This window comes from Grammomys surdaster, unplaced genomic scaffold, assembly GCF_004785775.1.
Source record: "Grammomys surdaster isolate TR1022 unplaced genomic scaffold, NIH_TR_1.0 229, whole genome shotgun sequence".
NCBI lineage: Eukaryota > Metazoa > Chordata > Mammalia > Rodentia > Muridae > Grammomys > Grammomys surdaster.
Window position 1 is genome coordinate 4032958 of NW_021604674.1, and position 13101 is coordinate 4046058.

Sequence of the window (13101 nt, forward strand, 5' to 3'; positions counted from 1 at the left end):
AACCTCTGTCTTTTTTGCTGGTGGTGGCAGCTCATGTCTTTAGTTTTAGCAGTTGAGAGATGGAGGCAGGAGGATCACTGTGAACTGGAAGCTGGTCTGCCCTACATAAATAGTTCCAGATTTGCCCACACAAAAAAACAACAACAAGAAAAACAACAACAGCAAATCAACATTTTCAAAACAGAAGTAATTATAAAATGAAAAGCCGCCAAAGGGAGCTAGATTGCCGCTCCGCAGAGCCCACATGAAGCAGATGCTGTGCACTGCGCCCCAGAGGAGTGAGTCTCAGCACACATGGGCACAGCTACAGACACACTCGACGAAACCGATATCATTTGCTTTAAACTTGCTAGTGATAATAACTCTGGAGTAGATTGTCACTTAAAGGGGAGAATTCTCTACTGCTGAGTGATAAAGTTGTACTTTAGTCTTCGTGCCTTCAAATCCACAATTGGTAAAAACAGGCCAAAGTCTAGATGACTCTCCTTTTTTTTCTCCTGCAGCTTTTCTGTAAATTCAGATTTATAGTAAAACTAAAATCTAAAAATAGTTGGAATCCTTTATATTTCAGCCTATACAGAATCCTGGATATATAAAATAGACAAATCACCTGGATTAAGAGTGGTTTTCCTTTTATTTCAGTCTCCTGTGATCAGGAAAAGGCAGAGCAGAGGGAAGGAGGAAAGTCATGTGGACAAGAAACTAATGTGCGGGATCCAAAGTCAGATGCTCAGCCTCGGGGGAGGGGCCAGTCCCTCCTGACAAGACAAATGTTCGAGGACACAAGGAAGATAGAAGTAACAGAAGCTTGAATTATTTTAAAGGAAAAGCGAGACTGAGTTCTAAATCTAAGAAGGAGAGACTAGATACAGAATTTCTAGACAGGAACCAAGGGTGGAATTAAAAATGAGGAAGACAGGAAACTCACTGGTTTAAATGCAGTGTGTTTCAATGATAAAGAACTACTTATGTCTTCCTGAACTTGGACCCTAATCTGCCCACACCACACACAACTGTCAATACAACTGTTTGTGATGCCCTCCCGTCCAGAGAGGTGACTGTCAGATCTTAAGACTCAATAATTCTCCGTGAGTGAACACTGGTAGCACAATTGAAAATAGCACTGGCCACTCAGTGTTCTTTGTACTTTCTTATATATTAACACTTGAAATGTACCCTTGGGGGAAGTCTAAGCCTTCCTCAAAAAAAGAAAATAGAAAAGAAATACACTGTTAATTGATTTGACTGAAAGCCATAGACAAAACACTTCTACTACTTTTTGAGTAATCCACACAGAAACTAAAAAGTGTGGTGAGGCAGCCAGCCTGAATGTTTGCCTGAGAGCGATGATGTTTTTATGGTGAGTGGATGAAGCCTTGGCAGGTGCAGACGGACTCCAGGGATTGGCTTCCTTCCATTCTTCATATTTTTCTGACTCACATTTTCCATTAATAATAAAAGCACTTCCCTGTTTTCATTGAAGAACTGGTTTAAAAAGGGAAAAAGAAAAACATTTACGCATTTCAAACCTCCTAGATGCGTTTCCATAATTTAGAATACAAAAAAGAACATGAATTGTTTCCCACAGATTATGAATGAGGAATTCGGATATCTTTTTTTTTTTTAACATGGCTTTTCTTCAGACACACTGAATTTAGGAGATTTCCCTCTGATTTATCAATCTGTGCCTTTAGAGAACTGTTCCATTAATGAAGGAATCTTAATCCCAGCATTTTGTCCCAGTTGAGTAAACTGGAAACACTGTTACCGGTGCATATTTATTCCCTCTGACACAAGTATTGGATATAGCACCATCCCCCACCTGCTTTGCACATCTTGTCTTCAGAGACTGTCTGTTGAGGCAGAATGACTTGGGATGTGCACTTGCCAATGATGGCCATGTTTCTCTGCAGTGCCTGGAGCAGTAGCAGCTGGCACGGGCGGATCAGAGGAGGAATGAAAGGTTTCCAGAGCTTCATGGTCTCAGACAGTAACATGAGTTTCGTTGAATTCGTTGAGCTGTTCAAATCATTCAGGTAGGACACAGTCTCTCTTCTTACTCTTTCTCAGGCCCACAGTTGGATGGCAGCTCTAAATGAGAGGTATTTTCCATTCTCCTCAGCATAAGGAGCCGCAAGGATTTGAAGGACATCTTTGACATCTACTCTGTACCCTGCAATCGCTCTGCCTCTGAGTCAGCCCCACTGTACACCAACCTGACAATTGAAGAAAATACCAGTGACCTTCAGCCTGACCTAGGTTGGTTTAACAATTTACAATTTCCCTTTGAGAGCTTTCTCTCCAAAAACCAAGGTAGGAGATCCAGTCACGTACACTTTTAGTGTGTCACTCATGGTGTGTTGTTACCTGGAGCTTGGTGTAACTGAGAACTGTTTCCACAGTCATTTGGTGTTGAAGGGTAGACAGGTCCTGGGGGAAATCCATCACCACATGATCTTTCGGCACTTAGTTAAACAGTCACCCTGACCACCTAGCACCGTTTCCCAAACATTTCCAAATGTCCATAAGGTTTGGACTGTGTCTTAATTGACAAATACCAGTATCTCTCTTACCTGTAGGTAAGTGCTTGCTCAGGCCTAGGCAGATATTGTCTGTGCTTTGTCAAGGGGAGTCTTTGGTGACCTCAGCAGAGTGCTCCCAGCTGAGCATCTAGAAAGTCTTTCCTTATTTGTAAACCAGAATGTTTCCTTCTATCCTATTTATACCATTTTAACCATCCATAAACTTTAAACCTGTTTTTCTCCTAAATTCTTGATAGAACTATAAACACAAAAGAGCACACACACATATATACACACATACACACACATGCACACACACATACACACACATGCATACACATACATGCACACACATGTACACATACATATATACACACATTCACACACGTGCGTACACATATATACATGCATACGCACACATATACACACACATACATGCACACACACATGCACACATATATGCATACATGCACACATATACACACACATGCACACATACATATATACACACACACATGCACATATATACATACATACACACATATACACACATACATATACACACATACATGCACACACACACATATACCCATATATGCATACATACACACACATACACACACATGCACACATACATATATACACACATACACACACGTACATATATACATACATACACACATACACACATACATATACACACATACACACATGCACACACACATTCACACATATATACATATATATACACACATATACACACATGCACACATACATATAAACACACACATACACACACTAACCTTTTTTCATGCACTTGCTTCATAATTGTTTATAACCTTATGTTGTCCTTATAATATTAACTCTTGTATAGCTCTCAAAGCATGCATACCTACAGACTAACCAAGTAATTGCATCTCTTAGATCATTACAGTTTATCTCCTAGATTCATTCTTGGTTTCTGGAAAATGAGCAGAAATCAGAGTTCCCATACACCAGCCCCCTGCACACCTGTGTAGGTGTCCGCCCATGGAAACTTTGGCTGTGTTAGTAAAGTATTTATTACAATCCAGTCACTATCAAAATGTCTTGGTAACTGGAGTCCATGGTTTTCCTTAGAGTTGTGCATTCCATGGGTTCTACAGACAGGGAGGTATATACACCACTGTACTAGGCAAAGCAGCTTTGCTGCCTTGAAAATCTCCTCTGTCCCACCTTTGCATCTTTCCCTCCTTCCCAGTAACCCCTTGGCTGCCACCAAGCTTGTTAATATTGCCATGACTGTTTCTTTTCTAGGATATATGATATCATTGGAATCCTACAGTATATAGCCTTTCAGGATAATATTTTACTGGGAAATGTGCATTTACAGTGCCCCTGTTTTTTTGTAACTCAACGGCTAATTTATTTTTAAATTGAATATGTTATATTATATAGACATGCTGCTACCAAGATTTGTGTGCATACTTTTGTATGGAGATATGTTTTGTAATCTTTTGTCTAAGTACCTGAGAGTGTTAGATTGTATGGTAAGCCTCTGATTCTAAAAGATATTGCCACATCGTCTTCCCAAATGGCTAAAACTGAACCAACCAGTCCTGCCCAGTTTCTCTGCACAGGGAGCAGTGAGAACCTTACAACACTTCTGGTTAAAATGTAAAATGACAAAATAAATTAAAAATAAATGTAAACTGACAGTGTGGTGGCTTCCTGCTGAACTACACATGGTCTTAACACAGGGTCTGGCAGGTAGTCTCTTTGATTATGTGCCAAAATTGATTTTAAAAGGTATTGAGGCAAAATCTATGTACAAATGTTTATAATTACACATACAGAAACCTTTAAGATTACATTTATTCTGCCTCTACCCAAAGGAAAAGTTTAGAAGCAGTTTGAGCTGGAGGTGGCTCAGCAGTTGAAAATACTTGCTGCCTTTCCAGAGGACCTGAGTGTGGTATCCAGGCCCTACATCAAGTGGTTCACAACCCTCTGTAACTTTAGGTCTACAGGCTCTGACACACCTGGCCTCCAAGGGTACCTGCACTCGCATGTACATGCCCACCCCAAAGCCCCCCAGATCTGAATTTGGGCTAGAGGCGATGGTACACACCTCAATGCCAGTACTCAGGAGACAGAAGCAGGTGGATCTCTGTGAGCATCTTTCCAGCCCCAGAGTTCTTTCATTCATTCATTCTTTCATCCATTCATTCCTTTTGTTTTCTCTTTCCTGTGGGAAGCCAGGGGCTCACACTGAGTTTGGCATCTTATTCAGACAGATTAGAGCTTCATCAGGGCACTGACTTCATAATGCTGATGAACTCTGTCAAAGAGGCTTCTGAATAATCCATGGTCTGTGGGTGGCTATGTTTCAGATTTGCTGACTAGAAACGTCTCCGACTTGGGGCTGTTCATTAAGAGTAAACAGCAGCTTTCTGACAACCAGAGGCAGATATCTGATGCTATTGCTGCTGCAAGCATTGTTACTAATGGTACTGGGATTGAAAGCACATCCCTGGGCATATTTGGGGTCGGCATACTCCAGCTCAACGACTTCCTGGTGAATTGCCAAGGAGAACACTGCACGTATGATGAAATCCTCAGCATCATTCAGGTATCACATGTATGGCATGTGTGGTATCATATGCACGGCATGTATGATATCACATGTATGGTATATATTGTATCACACGTATGACATGCCTCTGGCTGGTCTAATACTTAGATGTTAAGCATTTCACCTTATCTATACTTCTTCATATCTGGGGTAGAAACAGAGTTTCTTTTAATGCCAAGTCCATAGATATTCTTTCTTATCTTATAATCTGCATAGGTCCTAGGGCATCTCTGACCCAATGACACTTACAAGGAACTTGTGCCCAATTACTTCTCACTGTTCTAACACATGCAACAGTCTAGAATTTCAATCTGCTACTTACCATGTATTTGTCAGCTCTTACTCTGCAATTCATCTTCCAAGAGCTGGGAATATAGTATTGGATAAAGTCTCATTCTTATACACAGCTTACTTTCCGGTGTGTGAGGCAAACCATAAACAAATATACACAATTTCAAGAGTGAGCAAGGGAAGGAAAGGGTGATAATGGGAAGGCTGAGCTGGAGAGGGGCATTTGGGCAAAGCTCTGAGTGAGTAAATCATTCGACATTCTAAGGGAAGAGAATCCTCAGAGAAACATGGGCAGCTTGCTCAACCCCTGTGGCAGGAGTGAGCTGGGGATTTATGAGGAGCATCAAAAAGCTAGCACGATGATCAGAGCCAGGCAGGACCGACAGATGCGATTTCAGGCGGGTGTCCAAGCACCAGCTCATCTAGGACTTTTAGACTGCAGGACGGATGGACGTTGACATCTGTCCTTGTTGGACGGGAAGCTTTAAGAAATTTTAAGCAGGGGGGTGCATGATCTATGCTTCAAGAGGTCCACGTGAGTACATTTGGCAAGGAACTGTGCTGGCAAATGGTGGGGATGAGTGGAAAGCAGAAACTGTCCCAGGATCCCAGACAAGGTGGGGGGGCAGCTATAGAGAGCGAAACTTTATTGCTGCAGGGTCACAGGCAGCAGAATTAGCTTAATCTCCTGATCCATGGAATCCATGGAGTAGCTGGGTGACCCTTGGATTTAACCCCTAGAGATGCTAAAACTGAGCACTCACTATCCCTGAGAGTATGCTTGGTGGGGCTGCTCCAAGCGAATCATCACCTCCCACCTCCGACCTCCCACCTCCCAGGTTTGGACAGGAGTTGCCGTTATTATCCTCACCATCACCTCAACTAATAAAAGCGCTGTGTTTTCATATAAATCCGCCTTACTCTTTTCTCTTGCTACCTTTTTTCTCTTAAATAAATATGCTTGGTATAATAAACTCACATATAATAAATATTTTCTTTCGGACTAAAAACTACATCTTACTACTACATAACTAAATTAGTTCAAATATTTGGTTTAGACGTTTCCTAATGAAAACAGAACTGTCTTTTTTTAAAAAAAAAATTATGTGGTGCTATTTTCTCCTTCTTAGTTTCCTTTGCCTAAAAAACATCTTTTTAATCCCTTGCAGAAATTCGAGCCTAGCATCAGCATGTGTCACCAAGGCCTGTTGTCATTTGAAGGGTTTGCAAGGTAACTCCTCAGGCCTCTTTTGGGCATCATTCAAGTGTACATGTTGCCCCGACACAGCCTTAAGAACATGTGTTTCGTCTAGGTTTCTGATGGATAAAGATAATTTCGCCTCAAAAAACGACGAGTCACAGGAGAACAAGAAAGACCTGCAGCTACCCCTCTCCTACTATTACATTGAATCTTCACACAACACCTACCTCACTGGCCACCAGCTCAAGGGGGAGTCCTCTGTGGAGCTCTACAGCCAGGTACAGAGAGTGCTGCTGCCATGTGACTTTCATCACTGAGCCCCCAACTCACAAAACAGCTGCCCCCAGACTCCTGTGAAGAGCTTGTATGAAGTATGATGTGAAATATTCAGAGCCAACAAGTGTGGGGAAACAGGCTACACACAGCGGTTGCTTTCTTTGCTTCTTTCTGCCTTTTGTTTGTCTGCTTTTCCCTCAATCTATACTTAACCTGCATTGTAGGGAAAGAAAAAAAGAAAGTGCTCATTGGAGACTCATAGCTTTTAGATCTTTAATCCGATCTACTCCTACCAAAATTTAGTTTTTCCCTGGGAAACCTATCCAATCATTTCACTAAATGCTAAATAAATCAATATATTGTGCTGGGAAAGGACAGAAAATGCAGCTTTCTTGCAGAGCTAATCCCAAAAAGTTGTTTGTTTTGCTTTGTTTTGCCATTTGTTAGACAGTCCATCCATCTCTATGGCAACCAACTAAAGAAAAAGCTGCACAGGCTGGAGATACTTTCCTCCAGGCTGAAATTCATGGGAACCTTCTGGGAAACAGTGGGCTCTCTGGACTGGGAAAAGTACATCCTTTGACCCGACCAGCCAGCTCTTGGTCAACTCGGTCATTTGCGCCTCTCTCTCTCTCTCTCTCTCTCTCTCTCTCTCTCTCTCTTTCTCTCTCTCAAGCTATATTTACTCAACTCCTAGCAGAGATCAGGAAAGAGCCAGGTTGGGTCCAGGGAATGGAAGTGTGTGATTTTGTGCTTGTGAGGGAAGACAAGCTAGAAAACTGATTCTATTGTACTCATCCCCAGCAGTGAAGTTCCTTGGTTCTCCAGGTTAGTCCAGTACTCTTGGTAGACTATAACATAGCTATTCCCCAAAGTTTGTTTAGCACAGAATGGGCGTATCTTCCTAAATTCAAAACCAGCCAGGTCTACAGAGCAAATTCCACAACATCCAGGGCTCTGTTACATAGAGAAACCCTGTCTCCAAAAACAAACAAAACAAAACACTAAAATGTATTTTTTAATCTCTGAATTCTAAGGAATGCTTATTAGGAAATGAAAATGTGTCCTTAGAGTAATGATTTTCAAACTAGGACTTTGCCAAGGGCCTTCAGCTGGTTATGCTGAAATGACTGAGCCACAGCTAGAAGGGGCTTTGCCACTGCCTAGCTCTGCTACGGGACCACTGACCCATCTTTTATGTGCTTCACACACTGGCCATTTATTTCCACAAGGAGCTCCAGTGTCAAAAAAAAGAATGTTTGTGGAACCAGTAAAATGGTTCAGTGAGTTAAGGCACTTGCTACCAAACCTGATGATGGAGCTCAATCCCTGGAATCCATGCGGTGGTAAGAGAGAACTCCTCCAAGTTGTCGTCTGACCTCCATACATGCCACGGTGTTCATATGCGCACATATGTACATACACACACACACACACATACACACAATAAATAAATAAGTAAATAAACAAATGTAAACTTAAAAGGTTTAAAATCCATTATTCTGTAGAAAATAAATACATATATATTACTATATTTGATTGCTGTATATGCTTTATATGTACATACACATGCACATACTCATAGTTAGGCACACATACATACACACACTGTGAGCCCATTCTTCACAGGAAAACAATAAAGAACCATTTCTGAGCTTTGGTTCCCAATTCATTCTCTGACTTCAAGAATTTTAATATTCCTTAATATTCTACCCCAAGCAGAGATTACCTCAGCTTTTGACTAAGATACAGAGGCCCTCACGCAGATTCCCAGATGTGATTAGACAGTGGGAGGATCCCCTTTGCTTCATCGCTAATCCTCTTAGGATCTAGGTCCTTCCCATAGTTACTTCCCATAGTTTCTCTCCTCAGCAGATGGAAAAAAACAAAGAGGCCCTGTTCTCCTCCTTACCTGGAATTTCCAGCCCTGGTTTTCCTTTTCTTCCCTAATATGGAAACATTAAGTTGTATAGACTTTAGCAAAGACCTATATAACCTTTTCGTGGTGAAACTCCTATTATCAGTGCCTGACCAGGTTGGCCACCTCTTCAGAGAAAGGAAGTAGTCTCACTTTCAGCTAACATACTGATTACATAGCTCTCTTCAGGCCAAGGCAATATACCATAGACATGGTTGCTGCCAACCGAAACTGATGGGCTTGGGGGGAAGAACATATAGGTCACAAACTATACTAAGTCACAGGAAGAAGCTGTCTAGAATCTTGCAAAAAGTCCCGCATGTACTGCTATGTTTAGTTGCAGAAACTCTTAGTGGCCAAGACATCCCAATAATGGATTACTGCCATGTGGAAATAATAACACATACTCTCAAGTCACACTGTATCAGCTCAATTGCAGACAATCAAATCCTTGACCTGGGTCACCTTTTCATTGTGTGATAATTTTAAATATTGTCTACAGACAAGTCTAGGGAAGATGAGATTACTCAAAACAGATGTTACAAAGCTGCAGTCCACAAAAGTGCACTGAGAGTCCTGCTTCCACCCTAAGATCCAGGGTAGCCAATAGATGCTGTCTTGTCTGCATCTCTGGCAAGTTCTTGCAGCAGCGTGCTGAAGAGGCTGAGAGATAATATGTCAAAGCTTGGAGGTTGGGGGCAGTGTGTGAGTGACCACTGATACCTGCTATGCCTAGGGAAGAGAGGAGCTTATGGACTATTTACTGTCTCTGCTCCAGACGCGATTCCAGGCTTAGATAGCCAGACAACTCTTTGACCATTCTTTGCTTCTATTCTTTCATGGTACATTTTGATAGTAAAGATGTTTTCTCATTGCAGAATTTGGGTCTTAATGGAAGAGATCATATCAATATTGGATATTGATTTATTAAATGTTTAGTCACCTTTTTAGGGGTCAAGGCTTTAATTCAACATCTTTACCTCTATTGACATTTCCTTAAACAGAGATCATGCTAATTGCATTTTTTTTACATTTTCCTTTTATTAAAAATAGATTCTTTTCTCATACAATATATTCTGATTATGGTTTCACCTCATTCAGCTCCTCCAAGTTCGTCCCCACTTCCCCTCCTCTCCAGATCTACTCCCTTTTCATCTCTCATTAGAAAAGAACAGGCTTCTAAGAGATAGCAACCAAACATGACAAAATAAAATATAGTAAGATGAAGCAAAACCTATCATATCAATGTTGGACACGGCAACTTAACTGGGGAAAAGAGTCCTAAGAACAGGCGCAAGGGTCAGAAACCCATTCTTTCTCACAGTCAGAAGTCCCATCAAAATATTAAGCTAATAGCTATAATGCATCCATAGGACCTGGTGCAGCCCCTCGTAGGTGCTGTTCCTGCTGCCTCAGTCTCTGTCAGCTCATATGTGGCTTCCTTAGTTGATTTAGAGGACTATGTATCTTACAATCTTTCTGCCTCTTCTTCCACAGTACTCCCTGAGCTCTGATGGAAAGGACTTGATAGAGACCTGCAGTTTAGACACTCACTCCATGTAATGTCTGCTTGTGGGTCTCTCATCTGTTCCCGTCTGCTGCCAGAGGAAGTCTTTCCGATGATAACTGGATAAGGCACTGATCTATGAGTATAGCAGAATATCATTAGGAAAAAAATTATTGATTTTTTTAAAAACCAGTGGTGTCTGGTTTTACCTTAAGTCTCTGGACTATCTAGTCTCTGATTCTTGGCTATCCAAGCAATGTTGAGTGTGGGTTCCTTCTTGTGGAGTGGACCTTAGGTCAAACCAGACACTGATTGACTACTCCTACAAGCTCTGTGCCATTATCCTAGCATACTCTACAGGCAGGACAGATTGTAGGTCAAAGGTTTTGTGACTAGGTTAGTATCCATGTTTCTCTTTCAGTAGCCTACAGAGTACCTTCTCACACCAAAGAGACTAGAACATAGGGGTGAGGGCTCTATTAGACACTAGCTTGACTTCTCTATGTTCAATGAGTGTTGTCCTTCTCAATAGGACCCCACTGTCAGTTTGCAGAGAGCAACCTTTTATCTTAGCGATAGCTTGGGTGGTTTGGGGATTTCCATAGGACTCACCTTTACCAAGAGCTCAATTGAATGCTACCTAATCCTGCAAATGGAAGCCTTGCCTAGCTACAAGAGACAGCCAGACTTCATATCCCCCGTTATTAGGAGAACTTGTTAGGATCCCCTTCATCCTTTCCATGAAGTTTCCACTGCACTAGGTTTCCACATCACTCCTCAAGTGCATCCCCAATTGCCGACATCTCTCCGCACACTCTCTTTTCCAACCCCACCTCGCCCACATGTTCCCCCCACCCCTCCTTTCCCCACCCATCCCCAGTCTGCCCACAAAATCTCTTGGGTATATACCCAAAGTTTCTGGCCATTATGAATAAAGATGCAATGAACATAGTTGAGCAATTGTTTTCACAGTCATTCTTTGGATATATGCCCAAGAGTGGTATAGCTGGGTCTTGAGGTAGATTGATTCACAACTTTCTGAGGAACTTCCATATAGATTTCCACAGTGTCTGTACAAATTCACACTCCCACCAGCAATGGAGAAGTGTTGTTGGATTTTTAGTAACTCTATTAGTTCTTATTATGACCTGGCCAGCCCCCCAATAATTGGGACAGAGTACTATTGATTTATTTAATCAGCTTTAGCACAATTACTGGGTGATTACCCGTAAATTATTTTTCTACACTAGACTGGCTGTTTTCCAGCTGTGCTCCCAAAGTTACTTGCCAATAGTCGTCCTGTCTGTGCTGGACTTGCACCATCAGGCCATTTCCTGGCTCTCTATCTTCTTTCCTCTCTCTCTTTCCTCCCTCTCCTTTCTGCCTGTGGTCCCTACCTGCCACACTCAGCCAGGGGACTGAAGCCCCGCCCATCTCTATTCTCTCCAGTAATTGGCCATCAGCCACTTTTATTTAACCAGCCAGAGAATATAGGTGAGCAAAGTTTACACAACATCATTTGATACACATTTATCATTTGTATGTAGAAGAGTGCCTGGCTTTTTTGGGGGGGGTAATTTTTTATTCAGCCTCCTTGCTGAAGGTGTTTATCAGCTATATAAATTCCATGGCAAAATTTTTGGAGTCAGTTATGTATACTATCATATCATCTGCAAATAGTGATACTTTAACTTCTTTCTTTCTAATTTGTATCCACTTGATTTTCTTCAGTTGTCTTATTGTTCTAGTTAACACTTCAAGTATTGTATCAAATAGAACAAGCCTTTGCTTGTTCCTGATTTTAGTGGAGTTGCTTTGAGTTTCTCTGTACATAATTTGATGTTAGCTATAGGCTGCTGTAAATTACCTTTATTATGTTTAGGTATGTTCCTTGTATCCTTAATCTCTTCAGGACTTTTATCATGAAGGGTGTTGGATTTTATCAAAGGCCTTCTCTGCATCTAATAAAGATGGTCATGTAATTTTTTTCTTTCAGTTTGTTTATATAGTGAATTACATATACTAATTTTCATAATTGCATCCTTGCATCTCTGAGATGAAACCTACTAGATCACAGTGGATGGTCTTCGTGATGTGTTCTTGGATTTGGCTTGCAAGTATTTTATTGAGTTCTTTTGTATCCATGTTCATAAGGGAAATTGGTCTGCAGTTCTCTTTATTTGTTGAGTCTTTATGTTGTTTGGATATCACAGTAACTGTGATCTCAAAAAATCATTTCCCTCCTGTTTTTATTTTGTGGAATAATTTGAGGAGTACTAGTATTAGCAGTTCTTTGAAAGTGATAGAATTCTGCTTTAAAACCATCTGTCCCTGGGCCTTTTTTGGTTTGTTTGTTTTTGTTTGGTTGGTTGGTTCGGTTTGGCTTGGTTGGGAGACTTTTTTTAATGACTGTTTCTATTTCATTAGGGGATATAGGTCTATTTAAAATGTTTATCTGATTTAGATTTAGCTTTGTTAGAAGAAATTGAGAAAATTATCCATTTCTTTTAGATTTTTCCAATTTGGTGGCGTTCAGGGTTTTAAAGTATAGTATACTCTTATGATTCTCTGGCTTTCCTCAGTGTCTGTTGTTATGTCCCATTTCTCATCTCTGATTCTGTTAATTTGGATATTCTTTACTGACTTTTGGTTAGTTTGGATAAAGGTTTGTCTATCTTGTTGATTTCCCCAAAGAGCCAACTGTTTCATTGATTCTTTGTATTTTTTTCTTTATTTGTATTTTATTGATTTCAGCCCTCAGTTTGATTGTTT

The 13101-nt window shown here is 41.0% G+C and overlaps 1 protein-coding gene across 1 annotated transcript in view; it reads left to right on the top strand.

Moving 5' to 3' along the window:
• The window catches only part of Plce1 (phospholipase C epsilon 1), a 248841-nt gene that overhangs the window by 189676 nt on the left and 46064 nt on the right, over window positions 1-13101 (top strand). Inside the window, exons 11-15 of the mRNA XM_028773472.1 lie at window positions 1914-2036; window positions 2123-2259; window positions 4895-5133; window positions 6597-6658; window positions 6741-6906. Of these exons, the coding sequence (XP_028629305.1) occupies window positions 1914-2036; window positions 2123-2259; window positions 4895-5133; window positions 6597-6658; window positions 6741-6906 (727 nt within the window). The remainder of the gene's footprint in view (window positions 1-1913; window positions 2037-2122; window positions 2260-4894; window positions 5134-6596; window positions 6659-6740; window positions 6907-13101) is intronic.